At 36.4% G+C, this 24163-nt stretch overlaps 1 protein-coding gene across 1 annotated transcript; it reads right to left on the reverse strand.

The window, feature by feature from the left end:
* Window positions 1-1741: 1741 nt before the first annotated feature.
* Window positions 1742-22308, reverse strand: LOC149904750 (uncharacterized). Its single transcript, XM_090107095.1, has 14 exons — window positions 22030-22308; window positions 19040-19159; window positions 15383-15485; window positions 15085-15218; window positions 14621-14743; window positions 14199-14300; window positions 13890-13973; window positions 10933-11054; window positions 10096-10147; window positions 9931-9977; window positions 8511-8678; window positions 7921-8091; window positions 7181-7381; window positions 1742-6795 (listed from the first exon to the last, which is right to left on the reverse strand). Exons 1-14 carry the CDS (start codon window positions 22091-22093, stop codon window positions 6559-6561), a joined length of 1728 nt encoding a protein of 575 aa, XP_089963221.1. The 5' UTR covers window positions 22094-22308; the 3' UTR covers window positions 1742-6558.
* Between the last annotated feature and the right edge of the window lie 1855 nt (window positions 22309-24163).

The raw sequence follows: 24163 nt of genomic DNA on the forward strand, positions 1-24163 counted from the left end.
TTTAAGAGTTTTATTTTCACATTCATGCAGTTTTACCTATATTTCAAATTATTTATAATTTTATTACTATTGTTGTCTTCAAAGTAGTTGAGAGATTTGAAATAATGTTTTGCAATTGCGAATAAATTCCTAACTTCCTAAAAAAGAAATTAATTAATATATAATATATAACATTTCTTAAAAAGCTTAGATATTGCATACAAATCCAAAAATTGGTTTTGTAAAACACTCACACTTTTTTAAGTTAGTTGAATATACTAACTAACACTAACTGTAGCCATCTTTGGGCGGGTTCCGCCAAATCTCACCTTGGAGCTTTGGACTCCATTGAAAGGCCAGCTTGCAGAATTATTGCCGATCCCTCATTGATTCGTAGTAAACTCCAAAGTCTGGATCACCGCCGGCAAGTTGCATGTTTGTCGGTCTTCTATAAAATACATTTCGGTGAATGTGCATACGAACTCCACCACCTCATTCCACCTTCTCCATTTCTTTATCGGACATCCAGGCGCGGAATGGAACTCCATCCCTTCACAGTCGATATACCGCACATACGCACTCAGCGATATGCGAACTCTTTTTTCATTCGAACTGCGAAGGAGTGGAATTCTCTTCCATCGTCGGTATTCCCAGACCATTGCAATCTGCAGCTCTTCAAGTCTAGAGTGAATAGGCATCTTCTAGGCAGACGTGCTCCTACATAGATCGCATCACCGCTTTACATCAGGCGGGATAGTGGTCCAACGCCTGCCTATCAAGTATAAAAAAAAACATACTTAATTACTTATCAGAATTGTACCTACAAATATAAGTAACAAAATGAATTTTTAAAGTTCGTAATAATGTTCTGGAATCAATTTCAATAAAATTTAAAATAATATCAAGTATCAAGATGACCTAGGTATAAAATGGAATGCGCTATGTTTACGTGTGAGTGATGTTGCTGCGACCAACGTTACGACGGATACATAAATTTGAGTAACGCAGAAATGTGACAGCGTCCTAAGCTCGCTATAAGTTGCCTGCTGGCAATGATGTTACCTGTTCGCACGTTTTCCATCAAACTCACGGTACGCCTAGCCGACCGCTAGCGTACGGGTTGTTCACTTGATTAGGCAACGCACTATTTTCGAGTACATTTTACTCATTTTTTTTAGTTTTATTTACAGACTAGCAGCTGTCCGTCCAGTAGTTTTTACGTGAAAGTGACAAAGATCTATCCTTACTTACAAACATTCGCCTTTACAATATGTATTAGTATGATAATCTTGATCGATACCTTGTATCGCCGTGGAGCCTACCTTGTATCTCTTCAGAAGATCCTTTCATACATTATTACATAAAATGCATATGAAATTTTTCTTCCACTCTTAGGTACTAAACGATTAGGATTTATGTGCCTACATTAAAACTATCCGGAAATATGTATATGTGATTAACATTTAGGATGCCCAGATGACAGAGATGGAAGCAATACTTGATTATGTTATCTATTATATAAAAATAAGTCGGGTTTTCCTTCCTGACGCTATAACTCCAGAACGCACCAACCGATTTCCAAGGTTTTGCTTTCGTTGGAAAGGTCTCGGGCTCCGTGAGGTTTATAGCAAAGAAAAGGTGTCTCTGGTGGCGAAACGGAGTTCGCCCGGTTTGCTAGTTTATTATAAAATATTACTTTTAAAATGGGGTTAAAAAAATAAAACGCCAATATATACTTTTAATATTTATTTATAAATCACGCAAATAATTTTATACAGGTTTCAATGCAATATCGTCTTTATCTATAAGAGTATATAAAATCATACTTACATACATAATATTATATAAAGTAATAATTAGTACTTCCTTTAATTAGTACTTCCACAAACCAATGTTTAACATCTTATGTGACACTACCTAAATGATCACGGTCAATACATCGCATGGTACTCGTCAAGCGCGGGTCATGATGGACTGTCGTAAGATGTTGTATCTCAATTCAGTTTATTTCGCCTTAATAAATGAACGTCGCATCAAATGGATTGACCGTGAATGTCACCTTATTGCCATTTAAGGCCCTTCGCTCATGGAGCTACTCAAAAATGACTGAAGTAATCAGTAATTACGATTACAAACCAGTTACAAATTGTATCTCGCATACAACGCTACTCAAGTTATAAGGTTTCAGTCACTTGTCAATGTTTGCTCGTTCATTTTTATCATAAAAAACAAAGAAACTCGGGAAACCAGTAGCGTGGAGACCGACACGACGCGTCGCGCGTGATTTGTTTCTAACGCGTTACTCACCAGTTAGTAACTAGTCGCGTCGTGTGCGAATCTCCATAGAACATGTATGGGCTGTGACACTCAGGCAACTCGTTAGTAATTTGAGTTTGTGACTAGTTCTTTTTGAGTAGCTCCATGAGAGAAGGGCCTAACTGTAAAGGTTACAAGAATTTGGACGTGTACAAATAAGTTTTATTTTTATTTGTGTGCAAACCTGTTCTTTGTCTTTACATTCGACTTGCGGAAATACTTAGTAATATTTATTGAAAGTTGATATTATGATACGATATTAGGGTATTTGTATATTATCTTAGTCGAAATCCCAATTTCAAAGCCCGTGTTAGATCGTCCTTCACCGATCTGATAACCAGATGAGACGTATTTTTTATTAAATATTTTTTATAAACAAATATGCCTATAATTGCTTGCCTATCGAAAAGTGGTCATGACTATTTTTAATTAAATTAACAGCTTTTATCGATTTTTTTTATCACCTTCATACTTTTGATAACCAAATGAAATTTATTTGACTGATAGTTTTTGATACACAGAATATACCTAGGTATGTTTTTTATTTATTTTTTTCACCTTTTCGACTTACCTGTTTACACCTGCTTGCCAGATAGTTAGATACACTGAAATGAGTAGGCAAGATCTAACAAGGGCTCTTAGACCATTAGTAATAAAATGAAATAAATATTGCACACAGTAGCACAGTAGTGACTGTAATAACACATTATCTTAATCTTATTAGTGTACAATACTATAGGCGGTAATCCATTTCAAGATTGTAATAAAATGACAAATGGTGAGTGACGAAAAATAACATATTATAATAGTAAGAATAACAAATGAATGAAGAATAAAACTAACACATACAGTTAAAATAACAATACTTTTGAGGATTCCGCACAAGTAACCTTTTTATAACTTTATCGAACATTGAATAATTCAATAATTACAAAATGTGTTCATTGTTTAATCTTTCTCGTTGCATATTTCAAGTGCTGGTATTTTATAAGTACGGAACCCAAACTTATATTAAACAATAAAATGCATATAAAGATGATACAATATTGAACATCTTAAGTTTAAAGATATTACAAATATAGTAATGAAAGTGAAGCGATTTAGGATTATATAATATTATATGTACACAAACACTAACATACTAGAAATTTAACAAAATTATTACTAGACGTACATAACTAAACTTCGTTCTTTTAAGTAACATAATATTAAAATTCCTCTAATGGCAACTCAGTATAAATCACATAGTGTCAAAAACTTGTATATGTCAAGTAGAGCGGAGCTTGTGCAAATTTTTAAAATATTAAAATTAATGTAATTCTATGTGCAGACTTATTAAAAAAGTGTATTATTTTTGTATATATTAAGTACAAATAAAAATGTTTATTTTGGTTTTGGGTAAGAGTACCCATAACAAAGTTGGTGTAACAAAATTATTTAGGAATGTATTAACCTTAGAATATCAACATAATGTTAATAACTACACTAAACGTCGTTTCTAGGCATAGTAATTATAAGATAACACACAATCACAAATACCACACATTGAACTAGATATATCAATTGGATTAAATCACAGACATGTATCAAGATAGACTAAGCGAGTACTTCCCGTGTCCAAACTATGTTAATGAAACATACTTGACGCTGGCCTACACTCAGTCCGCGCTTGCAGTTCGCCAAGGAAAGACGTGAAGCTGAATAAAGTAAAATGCCGAATTGCGCCGTTATAAACTGTAGAAACTCCACAGCTGTGAGTGGCCGAGTTAGCAGAGATGTTTCCTTCCACCGGTAAGTAATTTTCTAATCAGAATATGCACTATTTATTTTAAAATCAAATAAAGAATATCTGTGGAAAACGATCGTGACAAACACGGATACCAAATCATACGAAATGATTCGGAATACATTGCGGCTTTTACTTGGCACGGTAAAGATCGAGTCGTATGATAAAAAGCAATGAATAGCGTCTTCTCATTTTTCTGTTCTCATTTTTCTGTCCAATTTTGTGGTTAGTGATGTTCATTTGATGCAACAGTTCTCGATTCTAATCGATTTTATAATCGAACAGAAAAATGATAATTTGAAGGAGCAATTTTTCAGAAAAAAAGGCATAGATTTTTTTTGTTATTTAATACGATTGACCTAGAACTTTTAAGTATTTTAATACAAAGGTACTCAAAATAAATATTATGACATGGACGCCATTAGTTAAAGTGTCATCTTGGGAGGTTTTAAGAAAACTCCTGATTGCAGACTATGTTTGTTTTTTCAGTTTTCCAAGTAACCCGAACATAAAAGAAAAATGGATTGATGCAACGGGACATAAAGATTGATTGATTGACAGTTTCATTACTTTCTTTCGATGGCCTCTCTAGTACGTAGTACACGGTAACTCAATGGGCATATGTAAGAAAAAGCTAAAACACATTAGTTTACTTGTTAGAATATTAAAAGGTTTATAAATTTATTTTATCATTTCTCTGTCTATGGTAATTATCATTTTTCTGTCTTGAATCGATTTAGTAATCGATTACGATTCATTTATTTAATTACCTCTTAGACATAGATCTAGTTTGATCTGATTTCTTTCGATTTACTTCGATGGGATACGGACGATACTAGAATCGCCGCGCGAGTGGCGTCCTAATCGATTTAGCGTAAAATGAAATTACCATCACTAAAAAGCGCTCGTGACGTCATAACGCGTCAAGGTCAGTACAAAAAATATGACACGCTTGGTTTTCATACAGATCGCGGTACTTGCGTAGTCTATCTATGTCTGTGGATTAAATTTATATGAAAAGTTTATATCTCATTAATATAATGAGTAAATACTCGCCATAATCTTTTGAAGTTTTGTAGACTACTCTATAACACAATAAATTAGATATTAAAGTTTGATCTGCTTCTGATTTGGATCAAACCGAAATATGTAATAATTGCAACTTGCAAGATGACATGTTTTTTAAACTTTACGATGGCATAATACGTTTTGCACAAGTGGAAATATAGTTCAATGTATGGCCTGTGGCTATTAAAAAATGCATTAAATATCCATTCTTTACACTTCCATGCACATTTCCGATTTGACATCAATATTTGAAACAGCGGCAATAAAAACCAATCATATTGTTTTGTACAAATTGGGCCATTTATAGTCTTCCACTCAAGGTATAAAGACACTTTCACAATCCTCTTACAAAGGGACTGAAATCTCTTATAACTATAACCCTCCTTCCTAAATTACAATATTATTTAAGTCATCACATATTCGTAAGTTGGTCACAGCCAAAGCCAGCTCAACTTTTAGTGAATCTTCTTTTGGTACCCTTTAAAAGCAGCATTCTAATTTCTACGCTAGCAAACTTGATTACACCGTTTATACAATTTTCGTTGCCGTAAAAATTAAAAGTAATTAATCAACTGAGTCATAATTTTTATCAATACAATAATTACGTTAAAATGGTAATGAAATTGTGTTTTGTACATTGTAATATTCAATAAAAAAAATTGTTTTCAATACATAAATACTTCATTAACTGTAACTGTCTAAAAAATATTATAAACGTTATTAAGTATAAGAAATGTTATTGCTATTTATACATAAGTCCATATTCACATCCCGCGGTTTCACACGCGTGTTTCCTTGCCAAATTCCTTTCCTGGGCCGATTTTCTTAACTTCATGTTGTTACAGTTAGAAATCAGTTTATGTGCTATGTTATTATTATTATGTCTCTTGATGTTTCATTCCTCAAAGTAGTGGGAGCAGCAATACAACGACAATTGCCAGATGTAGCTCTATCTCTCTCTTTTACACAACACCGGGAGTCCAGCTCCACCTACTAAAATACCAAATCCTATTCAATCTGTCTAGTCTGCCTTTCACAATTGAGCGACCCAGCTTTACGGTCCTCTAATTTAGCAATACAGCACCCCACCATTAATGTATTTCTTGCTATATGTCACTATCTATCCAGTCCATCTGCAGAGAAATCTAGCTCCGCCGCCCACAATTTAGCAATCCAGCTCGCCCACTATCTAATCAGCTCGCCCACTATCAATCCAGCTGGCCCTCGCAATTCAGCTCGCCCTCGCAATCCAGCTCGCCCTCACAATCCAGCTCGCCCACTACCAATCCAGCTCGCGCTCGCAATCCAGCTCGCCCTCACAATCCAGCTCAGGCAGCCAGCTACCCCGTCAGCGGGCACGTCTCGTAGCGCACGACGCGGCCCTCGCTGACGTACACGACGCACTCCAATCAGGAGTCGGCCGGGTCGTCGGCGGGCGGCTCGCGCTGGCGCAGCTCGACGCACAGCTCGAGCGGGCGGTCGGGCTCGCAGGCGCGCGAGCGGCCGCGCAGGTAGTTGAGCGCGTGCTCGAACGGCAGGTGGAAGCAGTCCTTGCGCGTCACGTTCAGCGACGAGCACTCGAGGTCGCTGTGCGTGGCGCGCGCGTACACCAGCTTGCGGTCGCAGTGCTGCCCTTGCAACGTCACCTGCAGGTGAGTGTGAGTGAGTTGGTTGCGGATGTTTGCGGTGATAGAGATTAGGAGAAATTGGATATCTACATTCATTTAAAGAAGCGGGATATTTGTAAACTAATGTAAATGTTATGTTTCATATGTTAGTTTTATCGTCCTAAACGAAAAAGCTTCTACTTCTAACTATAAGGAAAAAATAAAATTCAAAGTAAACATAGTGTAAAAATATAACTTGTGCAAATCCACAAAAACTTATGTAACTTGTGCAAATTATTATAAAATGAACTTATCTTCCGATATTCACCCTAATTTTGAATTATTAGAAACGGTAACCTAACTAGTAATTCGTCAAAAGGACGTTAATACAACTCCATATAAATCACTATGTCACATAACATACCTCATAAAGGAATCTCCTGGCGTCCGCCATGGGCCCTATATACGACACGTACACGTAGAGGCCGCGGTTTAACTCCACGTCTAATCGCAAGTGGAACAAGTGCTGGTTCCACATGACGAGCCAGTTCTCGTGCAGCTCCAGGTTCACGCGCACCAGCACCTTGTGCCGCCGGCCCATGCGCAGCATTGATAAGTGACGCGTCTGAAAACATAACAATACAAATTTAAAGCGAATATTAATATTTTGAATTTTGTTTATCGGGGTTTTCATTGTATAAATACTATAAAGCTATTAAACGTAATCACAATATATTGAAGCGAGAGAGAAATATAATTATCAACAATGAAATTAGACGTGGAAGTGGAACGCATGCATTGCTCATCCAGAGAAATGCTGTTTCTCTCGTAAGGATGGGCATTGGGCACGCACCGAATGTAGTAGTGATGACGTCTGTCACCTGGCAGTAGTGCAGCCAGTTGTCATGTCATTCCCCTGATAATAGCTGCGTCATTCCCTTGTCAGCAACCACGTCGCACCTGACAGTAGTTACGTCATTCCCCTGGCAGTAGCTGCATCATTTCCCTGTCAGGAACTGCGTCGTTCCCCCGCTAAGTGCTACCTCCCCTGGCACGGCTATTGCCAGGGGAGGTAGCACTTAGCGGGGGAATTCAGTCCCCTGTCAGCGCCCACGTCTACCTCCCAGTAGCCACGTCAGTCCCCTGTCAGCGCCCCGGTCTCACCTGGCAGTGGAGCGCCAGGTCGGCGAGCGGCAGCGGCTCGCGGTCGGCGCAGAGCGGCGCGGGGCAGCGGTACAGCCGCGAGGGGCAGTTGGCCTCGTGCGCCGAGCGCTTGCGCAGCCGCTTCTCGCGCCCGCAGCCGTGCCGGCACGGGTAGCGCACCAGCTCGGCCACCTGCACGCCACCGGACATACATTATAATGTGTATATCATTATGGTTATGTCATATAGTACAAAAAAAAAGTAATTCGCTACTGAGTAATATTATAACCGAAAGTTATATCCTGAAATACGAAAGTAAGTAAGTATTTACAATATTAGCTTCGCACTTTGGTTTTTCTATATAGGAATTGGGAAAAGAAAGGACTTATTTTCATTACATAATTACAACAAGCATCGAGTCCCATATGATTCCTTCCACTTCAAACACGGTATAATATGAACACCCACCGCCTCCATAGCGCGGTTGCGCACGGACGACACGGTGCTGCGGCACACGGGGCACACGCTGAGCCGCGAGCGGCAGCGCGCGCACAGCAGGTGCCCGCGCCCGCACTGCGACATGTATCGACTCATATAATATGAACACCCACCGCCTCCATAGCGCGGTTGCGCACGGACGACACGGTGCTACGGCACACGGGGCACACGCTGAGCCGCGAGCGGCAGCGCGCGCACAGCAGGTGCCCGCGCCCGCACTGCGACAGCGGCGGCTCCATCCACTCCAGGCACACGGGGCACTCCAGCAGACGAAGCAGTTTCTGCAAACGTGAATATTGACCACTTAACCCATTGAGCCCCGAACGGCCCGATCGGTCCACGACACAATAGATCTTCTATTGTGTCTGTGATTCCGGGGCCTGAGTTATTAAGAAGAGTCGTGTAGTAACCTTAAGTTGTCATAAGCTAACATATGTAGCGTTAAGATAGAATAAGCATAATATAAATATTATATTAAATTATATTATATCACAATAAATCATTTTTTCGGATTGATCACTCGTTTCATTTGGTACCGCCTTACAATCTTAGTGTGCGTCCACACTGAATGCGCGGTGGCGGCGGCCTAGGCGGGCGCGACGAGCGGGCGCTCGCGGTGGCCACACCGACGCGCGAGCTCAAGTAGCGGTTCGACGTTTTTCGGGTGTTGCAAACTTTGGACGATTTGCTATTTTTACTGGACAGTCCGATTTTGAGATGAGATCATTATAGAAGTTGTACACGAAATAAATAAAACAGAGGAATAACGGCTGAATCTTATATGAAGAATTGAGATTATACCCTACAAAATTACTGTGGTGTATATAAGTGTTTTAGATTGAATTGCACTTATAAATAAAGAAGTTTCACTTCAACAATTAAGTATTTACCGCTATTTTACGAAAAACAATAAAGGATATAATATAAGAAGTCGAGCGACAAGACCGAACTGGTTTGATACCCCCGCCGTCCGCGCATTGGGTCGCTTGCTGACTAGGCCCGTAGTGTGGCCAGAACGCGCGGATAGGAGAGTTTGAAAACTACGCGCGCTGGCTCGCTCATTACCGTCGCACTAGGCTTCCGCCATAGTCATTTCAATGTGGACGCAAAGGCGCGTTTCATACGTTTGATATTTCCGCCCGCCGTCGCAACCGCGCTAGGCTCGCAGTGTGGACTTACACTTAGAGTATATTAGCAAGCTATAGAGTGCAGGTCACATCTTTCATTTGTGTGACAATAGAGAAAATTCGATCACGAGCCGAGATTTTAACCAGACAGAGTTACTTTAGCATTTATAACATTGAAAATGAAAAAATCTTTATTGAATTTTTTTTTAAATAACACAGTTTATATATTTGGGGAAACTAAGCCGACGAAGCCTGTGTTAGTTCAAAACTGTGTTACAGGCTTTAAAATCCATTAAAAATAATAATATTATATTAGTAAGAATATGCTATACCTATAGATAAACACACTTCATCAGTTCTGTTTAGTATTATTAATAAAATGATATATTGAATAGAAAAATCTCACTTGATTAATCTCTTTTAGACTCGCAGCCTCAGAAACATCATCCGGAACTGAAATAAAAATAAAAGTTATAATCAATTGTTTTCACATTAAAACCATAATCTTTGTATATTCTTTAACATCTTTATAAATAAACTTTATATGCAAACAAAATAAAACTTTGCTTACTTTCTATCTTCCTCTTTATTTTACGTCCCTGTTGTCCGTCAGATGTAGATTGCTAAAAAATTAAAATAGACATCAAAATTATGCCAATGCAAGAATAATTTTATAATAACATTAAGAATAGCTAGGGCGAACAGCTAGTGTGTATGCCCTTATGAAAAAAATAATTAAACACTCATAAGATAAATAAACAACCCTTTCATTAATTCCCTATAATTAATTCGATTTTCAAAAAAAATTTGCATTGCTAAGTGATATTATCATTATAGATAATTTTAACTCTTTAATTCTTTATGCATAAAATACGCAATTTGATATTGTCATAACAAATAAAACTGCATATATTTTACTAAGTATAAGGCAGTTCAATAAAGAAACGAATCTTCAATGGCGGCGCTTATCATTCCCTCTCGCTTACACACGGCCGTACGGCATGCAAAAAAAAATGGAAAAATAAAATCACTAAAATGTATTTGATTTTCCGTATAATAGTTTTTATCATAAATTTACAATGACAATTATGCATTTGCGAAAGTAAATAATGTTTTATTGGAATTTGACAAAATATGCTCTTTGGGAAAAGTTGTTCAGTTTTATGGGCTCATTACAAATATTATGGGGATTTTGTTACATTCTGTATAAGTAAATATTATAATTCATATAAATACACAAATACCATAACAAAAAAGTTTGTCAACAAACAATTTGAAATAATTAATATAATAATTATCCATTTACGTTATTTTTATTTTCTTTTTTGCTGACCCTACCATACGTCAGTGTCAGCTTTGGCCGCCATTGAAGATTCGTTTCTTTATTGAACTACCTAATAATAAATACCTCATTATTTTCTTCTTGTTGTGCGTTGTCAGTATTCACAACGGCTTCCTCGTTGGCGGCACCCTCCGGCTCAATCTCCACTATTTCTTCTTCCATCCTCACGTTGTTCAGTGCCGCATTAACTATGTATATACAATTGTAATATAATGAGTAGTTATAATAACTTATTTAGAATAGGACAAACATTTTACGAGTAATCTATACTAATATTATAAAGCTGAAGAGTTTGTTTGTTTGTTACTGCTCCGATTTAAAAAATTCTTTCAGTGTTATACATATACATATTTAATCCGGCAAAGACCAAAAGAAGTGGAGTAATGCGGGAAAGACCGCAGGGCACAGCTAGTTTTAGATATTTTCATCATATGCTTGGAAAAAAGTCAATTCGTATTATTCGTATGAAATATATCGACTATATAATTTACTGCCGATCGTTAGTATTCCAAAAGCGAACATACTTTCAAACAAACTTCAAGTTTTTTGCTAATGAAAATGCATTTCAGATTGATTACCTTTGGTCATTTTTTGCACAGTAAAACTCATTTGTTTTAAAAAGTTTAAGGAACCACTAACGAGAAAGTAATTTTTGGCATAACAATTCGTAAAGATGCACCCATAAAATTTACAATAAAATGAGGGTAGAAATGCTTGAATAACGCTTGCGTACCTACGCTTGTTTGTTCTCAAAAAGGTTAACGACATAGATTAAATAAAATATTAGGACATAGATTAAATGAAATTCTGTTTATGTGTTCACCTGTTTATGCGCGTGTATTGAGTGTAATAAATTAGGATTTGCGTTCGTTTATTGTAATTGATTTTCGACTTAGCTTATATCATTTAAGATAATTTATGCTGTTGAATTTAGAAATAAGTATATATTTTTTTTATATTAATTATAAATAGACATTAGTTTTAACCGATTTCAAAAATATGGGAGGTTTTCAATGCAACTGTTTTTTTGAAGTGAAACTTCTTTAGACGCGTTGTGTGATTTTTATTTATATATCGAACAATACACTCAAATGTCATTCATTTTTTAGGGTTCCGTAGTCCAACAAGGAACCCTTATGAGATCGTTCAGTCAGTCCGTCCGTGTGTCTGTCCCAGTCTGTCACAGCACAATATCTTCTATGTTTATGAATCGATTAGCATGTAACTTGGTTTAAGGATACTTTGGATATACAAGATCTCAATTTAAAAAATACAAAAAATAAACATTACCCCTTTTTAACCCCCCCATACATGTGTGGGGTATAGTTGAAAACGTCTTTAAAAATGAGGTAGAGTTTAGAATTTCGAAACAACATTTTTTTATTAGCTTTACCATTTGCGAGAGCTATGAGAGATAGCTCGCCACAGACATGTATCAAGATAGACTAAGCGAGTGTATGTACTTCCCGTGTCCAAACTAAGATTATGAAACTTACTTGACGATGGCCTACACTCAGTCCGCGCTTGCAGTTCGCCAAGGAAAGACGTGAAGCTGAATAAAGTAAAATGCCGAATTACGCCGTTATAAACTGTAGAAACTCCACAGCTGTGAGTGGCCGAGTTAGCAGAGATGTTTCCTTCCACCGGTAAGTAATTTTCTAATCAGAATATGCACTATTTATTTTAAAATCAAATAAAGAATATCTGTGGAAAACGATCGTGACAAACACGGATACCAAATCATACGAAATGATTCGGAATACATTGCGGCTTTTACTTGGCACGGTAAAGATCGAGTCGTATGATAACAAGCAATGAATAGCGTCTTCTCATTTTTCTGTTCTCATTTTTCTGTCCAATTTTGTGGTTAGTGATGTTCATTTGATGCAACAGTTCTCGATTCTAATCGATTTTATAATCGAACAGAAAAATGATAATTTGAAGGAGCAATTTTTCAGAAAAAAAGGCATAGATTTTTTTTGTCATTTAATACAACTTGACCTAGAACTTTTAAGTATTTTAATACAAAGGTACTAAAAATAAATATTATTACATGGACGCCATTAGTTAAAGTGTCATCTTGGGAGTTTTTTACGAAAACTCCTTATTGCTTAGACTATGTTTGTTTTTTCAGTTTTCCAAGTAACCCGAACATAAAAGAAAAATGGATTGATGCAACGGGACATAAAGATTGATTGATTGACAGTTTCATTACTTTCTTTCGATGGCCTCTAGCTGTACGTAGTACACGGTAACTCAATGGGCATATGTAAGAAAAAGCTAAAACACATTAGTTTACTTGTTAGAATATTAAAAGGTTTATAAATTTATTTTATCATTCCTCTGTCTATGGAAATTATCATTTTTCTGTCTTGAATCGATTTAGTAATCGATTACGATTCATTTATTTAATTACCTCTTAGACATAGATCTAGTTTGATCTGATTTCTTTCGATTTACTTCGATGGGATAGGACGATACTAGAATCGCCGCGGGAGTGGCGTCCTAATCGATTTAGCGTAAAATGAAATTACCATCACTAAAAAGCGCTCGTGACGTCATAACGCGTCAAGGTCAGTACAAAAAATATGACACGCTTGGTTTTCATACAGATCGCGGTACTTGCGTAGTCTATCTATGTCTGTGTAGCTCGCCATTAACACGATGTCCCCCCCCCCCCATAATTTCTTAAGTCTTGGACCTATAAACTTCAAATCATTAACGTAAATAAACTCTAAATTAAAACTGTTTCGAGTATCTTGTTATGAATACTTTTCATATTATGTAAATAAAATAAATAAATGCTTTTTTGTTTCAAAATAATATTAAATTATAAAATTTTCTTGCAAAGTTTACTGTAAGCATTGAATGTAGCTTTATAATTAAAAAAAACTTCCAATATGCACCAGAATAGCGGTGTCAGAAAATGACTTCGGAACCCTACTTTACGCGTGGTCAGACACGCACTTGGCCGGTTTTATTTATATGTATTTATATTGATATTTTATACAGTAATAACTTACCTTCGATGACTTCGTTTTCACCCGGCGTCGCTTCCTCTACGTGTGGAGAGAATGATCTCTCTTGTTCCGATGGTTCCTCTGCCACTGCAATCAAAATATTTCAGCTTAGTTTTCCTACTCCTAATTTATTTTTAACTGATATGACTAACTTATTAATGAATATCTAAAAAAATATTATAATTCGTTTTATTTGTATTTTAAATCATTATTAAGGGGCTATGGGTTCCTACTTATATTTTCAATTTAGTTGTTATGTAGGTATCTCAAATTGTTGAATTCTTGTGTTTGTTAAAATCTAAATTTACTGACCATCCACGATATGATTAGCATTTTCTTCTGCATTATCTTGCTCTTCAGTTGGTGCAACATTGTCTTGCCTCGAACTACCACCTTGCTCGGTCCTTTCTGGAGCTAAGTTTAAAAAATGAAAAAAAAAGAACTTATAATTTATTTATTTTTTCAAAAAATAAAACATATTTCATCCATTGTCTTTAGAAATGTAAATTGCTTGTAATCTCATAGATTAGAAATAAATTCTGTAATATAAATTGTTATGGTATCATGAAAATCAGTTGACAGATTTTCATAACATTATGTACATAACAAAAACGAATAAAGCGTTAACTATAGCACTCGTGCAAATATATATCGCGAATATCTGTTGACAATGAAGAATAGACGCGGACCAGGATGCAGTCTTAAAACTAGTTAGTAATACACAATATACATACGATTTCTAGAAGTGCCAGTGAGTCGACGTCTGGCCATTCGCCGAATTCTCTCGACTCCCCCTGAGGATGGTCTCTCCCAACCAGCCTCATTGAAGATCACTCGCATACTGCTTGATGATGGACCTATGACATAAATATAAAATATAATAAATATTATACATAATATATTATTTAATAGCTGCCCTCCGCGGTTTCACCCACGTGGGTACGCTCTTGTTGGTCTTAACGTGATGATATAGCCTTCCTTGATGAATGGGCTATGTAACACTGAAAGAATTTTTCAAATCGGACCAGTAGTTCCTGAGATTAGCACGTTCAAACAAACACTCTTCACCTTTTTAATATTAGTATAGAATATCACATTAAATTTATTCTAGACACATAGTACTAAACATGTGACTTCATTAGTGACAATTAATTGGAAGTTTTCCTGACTACTATTTCAATAAAATAATTCTACTCACGATTTTGTGAGCGATTCCTGTTGTATTGGTTCAGATTATTCGAAAGTTTCTTGATCGCCATAACACGCTGTATGTTAGACACAGGGCAGTTTAAATCCACTCTATCACTAGGCACTTCATAAGCTGATGAAGGTCTGTGAAATTTACTCATAATTAAAAAAAATACATATATACAAAATTATAATATGCAAGCAATTCAATTTCTATTAAGTAATTGACTTTCACAAAAAATGAGTGCTGTTAATTCATAGTTCTTCTTTTAAATATTGTACAGTAAAATATATTAATTTAAATTTACCGTGGTGGTGCACAGGGTGGTAGCCGAGGGTTGTTCATAATGGACCAGAACAGTTCCCTCTCCAATCTTGTTTGGGATCTTTGCACAGCTGCTTGTGGTGGAGCTAGAGTTATAAATAGAATTATAATATAATAATCTTATATATAAAAATGAATCGCAAAATGTGTTGGTAAGCGCATAACTCGAGAACGGCTGAACAAATTTCGATAATTCTTTTTTTATTATATTTCTTGAAGTACGAGGATGGTTTTTATGTAGAGAAAACGTAAATACGGGCCCACGGGCGAAGCCGGGGCGGACCGCTAGTCTTATATATAAAAATGAATCTCAAAATGTGTTGGTAAGCGCATAACTCGAGAACGACTAAACCGATTTCGATAATTCTTTTTTTATTATATTCCTTGAAGTACGAGGATGGTTTTTATGTAGAGAAAACGTAAATATGTACCACGGGCGAAGCCGGGGCGGACTGCTAGTCTTATATATAAAAATGAAAAAAAGCAAAATCCTCCAAGGAATACTTAGATGAGTGCCGAATGAGGCTTGTATCTTCCATTAAGACCTCTTTAGAACAGGTCTCTGAATGGGGCAGACTAAATTTAGTTGAATTCAACCCCAAAAAAACTCAAGTCTGCGCGTTTTCGGCGAAAAAAACACCGTTTAACATTGCACCTCAGTTTCAGAGCACTTCCCTCACCATCTCACCCAGCATCGGAATCCTTGGCGTTGATATTTCGAGTGACGTACAATTCCGCGGTCATCTGGAAGAAAAAGCAAAACTGGCCTCCAAAAAGTTGGGTGTCATCAATAGATCGAGACGGTACTTCGAGCCTAAACACCTGCTATTATTGTATAAGGCCCAGGTTCGTCCTCACTTGGAGTACTGTTCTCATCTATGGGCTGGCGCCCCGCAGTGCCAACTTCTTCCACTTGACCGCATTCAACGTCGAGCGACTCGAATTATCGACGACCATAGGTTAACTGATAAGCTTGATCCCCTCTCTCTAAGAAGGGACTTGGGGTCCCTCTCTATTTTCTATCGTATATATAATGGGGAGTGTTCTGAGGAGCTGTTCGATCTTATTCCTGCCGCACAATTCCACCATCGCACAGCCCGCCATAAAAATCTTTACCACCCTCACCACCTGGATGGCTGGCGGAGCACCACAGTGCGTTTCACTCGCACTTTTCTTCCAAGAACCTGTAAGCTCTGGAATAGTCTACCACCTGCTGTGTTTCCTAGGAGCTATGATTTGGAAAATTTTAAGAAAAAAGCATATCATTTCTTAAAAGGCCAATAAATTCCCGCTGCTTCCCAATCCACGCATAGCTTCCGCTTCATTGTTTTTATATATTATTTAATTTCGTCTTCCCCCTTACCCTATTCTGGTAGGCAACAACCTTAACCTCTGTTATGGTTTATGGGCGACGCAACCTGCTTACCACCAGGCAGTGCGTCCGCTCGTTTGTCTCCCCATATCATAAAAAAAAAAAAAAAAAATGAATCGCAAAATGTGTTGGTAAGCGCATAACTCGAGAACGGCTCAACCGATTTCGATAATTCTTTTTTTATTATATTCCTTGAAATACGAGGATGGTTCTTATGTAGAGAAAACGTAAACATGTACCACGGGCGAAGCCGGGGCGGACCGCTAGTTATGAATAAAAGTAATGAGAATTCATTCATTCTTTATAATATTTGTATAGATTGTTTTTGAATTCTTCTCTTGAATTCTCTTGAATTCTTTATGCACAGAAAATAAATCTTTATTTCTGTGCATAATTAAGAATAATAAAAACAGTTGCCACAGTCAAACTCTGACTGTATGAGTACTAGGGTTTGGGAATTCTCGACAATTTCAACGTCCCGGGACACGAGACAGGCTACGATCAAAGTCCCGGGACTTCCCGGGACTTCGAGACTTTTTTTAATTATAAAATTTGAACTTTGATTTCTGGTGAAACGTATATTAATAAAAAGGGATTTTTTTTAAATCAACATTAATTATCGGTTAAATCAATATTTATTAAACATAAAATATAATCACAATAGTTTTAACTTTAATATGTCAAATAATTGGTATGTTTATTCCTATAATCACAGATTAACTTTTAATTTAAAACAATTATTAAATATTATTATAATAAAAGAAACTTAGTAACAATCATACTAACTTTAATATCATGTCATAATCATATTAATCATAATTTGGTAATTTTTATAATCACAGATTTGTTTCCTTATCTGTAAAACAGACTTTTCAATCAGTCTTTCAAATTATTAATCAGTTAAAAAAATAAAATTACTTTGATTTTATAAAATAGGCTTTTAAAAAAATCAGAGCATTAACAGCTTTGTCCGACAATCTGCTTCTGATTTTTGTAATAACGCCACCGGACAAGGAAAACACTCTCTCATTTTCAACAGAAGTCGGTTGAAAATAAAAATTAATACAATACATACGACTATCGTGTCTCGTCTCGAGTCTCGACCCAAAAGTTCCCGGGACACGAGACAACGAAATTTACAAAAAGTCCCGGGACTTCGAGACACGAGACGTCCCGGGACCCAAACCCTAATGAGTACATATTTGTTTATTAAAAATAAGTGCAATTATTATCAAACCATTTTATGGCACAGTTGGCTCATGGATGTAGTTGTTTTGTGATAATTCTCTATGCATTAATAATGATATTGGTGATACTATAATTATTTCTAATGTTGTCATGGGAACTGCCAATCACAACACAATTATTTACAGCTGGTAATATAGCGGAATTTTCTTCAAACAAAATATGAAATACTAACTCCTTTTTGCTTTATATATGTCGCAGGCAAATTGTATAATCTCGCCGTTTACAAATACTCGGCATTTTGTAAAATGCTGAGGATTTACTTTTTCCAAAATTCTACAAAAAGACGGTCGCGAGCCGATGGCCTATTTCTGTGTAGTTTTAAAAACACAAACCTAACCTAACCCACCCCCTTATCTAAAATTTCTGATTCTTTACAAAAGGCCGAGCTTTTGTAAACGGCGAAATAATACAATTTGCCTGCGACACATAGATATTAATATTAATTAGGAACTTATGCTAGACAAAACAAACTACATGATTTACAAAAAACAAATCAACACATTATATACATATACACTACTAGATTTCCACCCGCGGCTTCGCCCGCGTTTTGAAAGGAAAACCCGCATAGTTCCCGTTCCCGTGGGATTTCCGGGATAAAACCTATCCTATGTGTTAATCCAAGTTACCCTCTATATGTGTGCTAAATTTCATTGTAATCGGTTCAGTGGTTTTTAAGTGAAAGAGTAACAAACATCCATACATCCATACTGTATCCATACTTACAAACTTTCGCCTTTATAATAGTACATACTAGATTTCCGCGCGCGGCTTCGCCCGCGTTTGCAAAGGAATACCCGCATAGTTCCCGTTCCCGTGGGATTTCCGGGATAAAACCTATCCTATGTGTTAATCCAAGTTTCCCTCTATATGTGTGCTAAATTTCATTGTAATCGGTTCAGTAGTTTTTACGTGAAAGAGTAACAAACATCCATACATCCATACATCCTTACAAACTTTCGCCTTTATAATAGTATTAAGATTAAGATATAATAAAAATAGTAAAAAAATATGTCTTACCACTATAACTAGCAGATCTAGGTGCATCCAAATCAACTTCTTCCACTTCCTCAGGTGTGGCTGACGCATCTTGTTCTTGGTCTGCATTTTGTCCTTGATTCTCATGATTCTCCTCGTCGTCTATATTTTTTAACGAATTAACTTTCAATTATCATCAATACATATAATAAAATTCTAGAAAAGTGGTGTCTGTACAATGAAAATATGTAAAAAAAAAATAGCAGGGGTTATTACTAGGGTTGTAACGGAACTCCGCCTCCGCCTCCGTTACTGCGGAACTTCCGCAAAGAATTTAACCTCCGCCTCCGCATCCGCCTCCGCAAAATTTATGCGGAGTCATATCGGAAGTTCATTTACGATCACAAACAACGCGCAAGGAGCGACGCTAGGTGACGCGGCCGCTCGGCTGCGTGTTTTCAAGTGAAATGGTCGCGCGCCGCGGGAACACCGAACACGGCCAAGCGTGTGGTGGGAGTGTGAGTGAATGAATAACAGGAATCAACTTGTCAAAGCGTTCGGTACAGCGTAGTTGCAATTGAGCCGTGATTGTTTTAAGTAATTTTGTGCGTAATTATTAGTTATTGTTATTTAAATAACGTGATGAAGCCGAAAACTAATGTACACATTATCTATAGGTACTTCTATACTAATATTATAAAGAGGAAAGGTTTGTATGTATGTATGTATGTATGGTTTTCACACATAAACTACTGGACCGATTTTGATGAAATTTGGCACAGATAATCTTTAGACCCTGAGAAAGAACATAGGCTACCTTTTATTGCGAAATATGTACCACGGGCGAAGCCGGGGCGGACCGCTAGTATACATATAATATAAATAAATGTTGCTGACTCTATTAATCATAAATTTATTTATATTTTCCCTACAAATTTCACCTCCGCCTCCGCCTCCGTTAACCTCCGCATCCGCGGAGGCGAACCTCTTCACCTCCGCATCCGCCTCCGCCTCCGCTAAGTAGGCCTCCGTTACAACCCTAGTTATTACTAAATCGATCCCAAACCCAAAACTGTTGTTAAAAAAATTTTTGTCTGTTTGTCTGTTTGTCGGTTTGTCTGTTTGTCTGTATGTTTGAACACGCTAATCTCAGAAACGGCTTATCCGATTTAGATGCGGTTTTCACTAATATATTGTGGTAAGCTTCATTTAACATTTAGTGTTTATTTCATGTCAATCGGTTCATAAATAAAAAAGTTATGACCATTTAAGTAATCACAGCGAACATTTGCTAAGGCATTCTAATACATGAATTACTTTATTACGTAAATTATACGCTAAAGTTATTCCTTGACATGTCCAGATGATCATATCGAAAGTCCCCAAGCGTGGGGGGGGGGGTGGTTATGCTGAGGGGGTAGTAGGGGGGGTCAAAGGACCTTTATTTAGATTTTTGCTCATAAGTCTAAAATCTGCACAAATATGTAGCATTATGGTTACTTCTAGGTAAATTTTCTATATAAAAGGTCTTTGAAATTATGTCGTAGGTATTATTTTTAACCCCCGACGCAAAAAGAGGGGTGTTATGTCCGCTATGTGTGTATTGCGTGTCTGTCTGTGCCACCGTAGCTCGCTAACGGGTAATACCAATTAGATGCGTTTTTTTGTTACATTAGTTGTTTATTATATTATATAGGGGTAAGTGGGAATGAAAAAAACGAATGTTAGTTGTTAATGTAGGTTGTTAATGTAGGTTATACCCAAGTGATATATCAAATGAAAATAGACGACATGTCAGAAACATGACAAACATGTACATAATAATATATAGGTATGATTAGACAATAGACATGGTTTAGATCAAAATCGGTTCTGCCATTTACTAGGGGTGAAAGGGAAAAGTTGAACGTCTGTGAAAGTAGAAGGAATATGGGAGCGGGAGAATAACCACATCCTGGAAATTTTGAACTCTTCTGTACCTAAGTTTTATACCTAGCTCAGTTTAGTAATAAATTTTACTAACAGTTCTTTTGTGTTATTATTTATTTTATTTCTTAACTTTATAATAATGTGTAAGTAGGTACTTATAATTTCGTTGTATATGATAGTACGTGTTTCAAGACGTGTTTACTCAATAATTGTGTGTTAAGTAGTAACTACTATGCAGTCACTATTCCACGCGGACGAAGTCGCGGGCACAGCTAGTATTACATAAACTCAAATGAAAATTAAACTTACAATGGATTAATATAACCACTCAAGTGCGGGAGCCATTTTGCAAAAATCGGGTCTTGTGCGAAACCGGCTCCCGGTGCCGCCGCAGTTGGGGTTTTTGGCGGTCCAATATTTTTTTAAAGTCGATTATCTCAGATTCCTTTATCAATAGCACATTTGCAAGTATGTATATTCATAGATAATAAAATAGTCTATGCCTTGTCAAAACATGGTAACATATAAATAAATAAAAACAACTTGTAAGTCAAAGCAAATGTACCATTGTAATTTTTGTTACATTTTGTCTGCTAATAAAAAATTAAAACAGCTGTTCAGTGAGATTTTAATATTTATTGATCCTTTGTTACACTCTTCTTACGAGAAAATAAAAACATCATACCCTCCCATACATTTTTTTTACACATTCCTTGTTTATTTTTTTGTACAAAAAACTACCTACTCAATGTGTCATGAAAAGTGGGCCACTTAAATCATGTGGTTATGTTGTTATCTTGATTTATAGCTAGCCTGTTCTTTCCTTAACATGTCATATAAGTTAGAAAGAGGAAGGTTATTAGACCGTTTTATAAAGCGAACGCAAAACCCACGACTGTTGATCGACCGGGAGCCGGTCGCAACGCACAAGCCCCTGAATGTGGATCGACCGGCTCCCGGTCGTCCCGCACTTGAGTGGATAACACGAGCCATTTATCTACTTAAAAGAACAGTAAAAATATGATATTAAACACAATGATAATATTAAAAAACAATACTCGGTCTTTGTTTTCTATTATCATTATTGATGTGATATAACTTACCGGAACTCCAGGGATATTCCGAAATACCCAAAGCTCTACTGAGGCTCTCTTTCCTGTTAGCCATTTTAGTGAGTGAAATTATTTAAATATGGTTTTACTTCCAGCGGCTTTTAAAGTAAAATAAGATAACTTAAACAAGAAGTCATAAAATATGTTTTACTACAGAACAAAACAAAGAAATTTAAATTATGAAATAAACATTCAACAAATCAGTTGAATGTTTGCCATACGAATTACGAAATACGAAGGTAGAAAATATGATAATTGATAAGTGACATCTGACAGATTTTGCTATTGATCAGCGCGGATCAGCGTCCTCAAATTGCGTTCATGTTCACCAATGCAAACGGCTGTTTTCCAATTACAGAGCATGATGCGACTCAGTGCCGCACAATGCCGAATTATGCTGATGCTTAATTGGAACATGAAACGCACCAGCAGGTTGCGCTAAGTTCAGTGTTGAAAAAAAAAATATTCATAGAGTTAGCAATAACCTCATTAATGTGTAAATAAAGTGGTATACATAATAATTGGTTGAAAAATATTTACGGTTATTTTAAGTAATTTGGATTTTGATTATTTCATTAACATTTTTTTTCAATGTTTGTACCTTCATCCATACTTATATTTATTTTTTTAACACAATTTAAATTAGAAACCTAACTTTGATTATTTTGAAAAAACTACAATGAAACGAAAGCTTTAAAATTTTTTCCAACAATTAAGTAATAATTACTAACGATAAATCGATTGCACGCATCAATTCACGCGCATTACTTTTCTAGTGCTCGACTGTGCGAAGCGTTTCTGTAGTTGGAACATTCAACGTTAAGCATTATGCCGCATAATGCGCTCTAGTGCATTGGAAAACGGGGTTAGCACCCCACCAATGGTATTCTGCGGAATTTTGGGTCGAAAACGACCTTGATCGATAGGTCTCCGTAAGGTCCTTTAAGGTCCCACAATTTTTTCGTTACCTAGGTCCCCTTTAGTTTTTCTTTTTAATATTTTTTTAAATTTTGGTTATAATAAAATACACTTTAGCACCCCATCCATAGAATTTTAGAGGTTCAGTCACAGACATTTATCAAGATAGACTAAGCGAGTGTATGTACTTCCCGTGTCCAAACTAAGTTTATGAAACTTACTTGACGCTGGCCTACACTCAGTCCGCGCTTGCAGTTCGCCAAGGAAAGACGTGAAGCTGAATAAAGTAAAATGCCGAATTGCGCCGTTATAAATTACTGTAGAAACTCCACAGCTGTGAGTGGCCGAGTTAGCAGAGATGTTTCCTTCCACCGGTAAGTAATTTTCTAATCAGAATATGCACTATTTATTTTAAAATCAAATAAAGAATATCCGTGGAAAACGATCGTGACAAACACGGATACCAAATCATACGAAATGATTCGGAATATATTGCGGCTTTTACTTGGCACGGTAAAGATCGCGTCGTATGATAACAAGCAATGAATAGCGTCTTCTCATTTTTCTGTTCTCATTTTTCTGTCCAATTTTGTGGTTAGTAATGTTCATTTGATGCAACAGTTCTCGATTCTAGTCGATTTTATAATCGAACAGAAAAATGATAATTTGAAGGAGCAATTTTTCAGAAAAAAGGCATAGATTTTTTTTGTCATTTAATACGACTTGACCTAGAACTTTTAAGTATTTTAATACAAAGGTACTAAAAATAAATATTATGACATGGACGCCATTAGTTACCTAAAGTGTCATCTTGGGAGTTTTTTAAGAAAACTCCTTATTGCTTAGACTATGTTTGTTTTTTCAGTTTTCCAAGTAACCCGAACATAAAAGAAAAATGGATCGATGCAACGGGACATAAAGATTGATTGATTGACAGTTTCATTACTTTCTTTCGATGGCCTCTCTAGTACGTGGTAACTCAATGGGCATATGTAAGAAAAAGCTAAAACACATTAGTTTACTTGTTAGAATATTAAAAGGTTTATAACTTTATTTTATCATTCCTCTGTCTATGGTAATTATCATTTTTCTGTCTTGAATCGATTTAGTAATCGATTACGATTCATTTATTTAACTACCTCTTAGACATAGATCTAGTTTGATCTGATTTCTTTCGATTTACTTCGATGGGATAGGACGATACTAG

Source organism: Colias eurytheme, chromosome 11 (genome assembly GCF_061535395.1).
Source record: "Colias eurytheme isolate Ceu_HAF_F1 chromosome 11, ilColEury1 Martin Lab GWU primary, whole genome shotgun sequence".
Taxonomy (NCBI): Eukaryota; Metazoa; Arthropoda; class Insecta; order Lepidoptera; family Pieridae; genus Colias; species Colias eurytheme.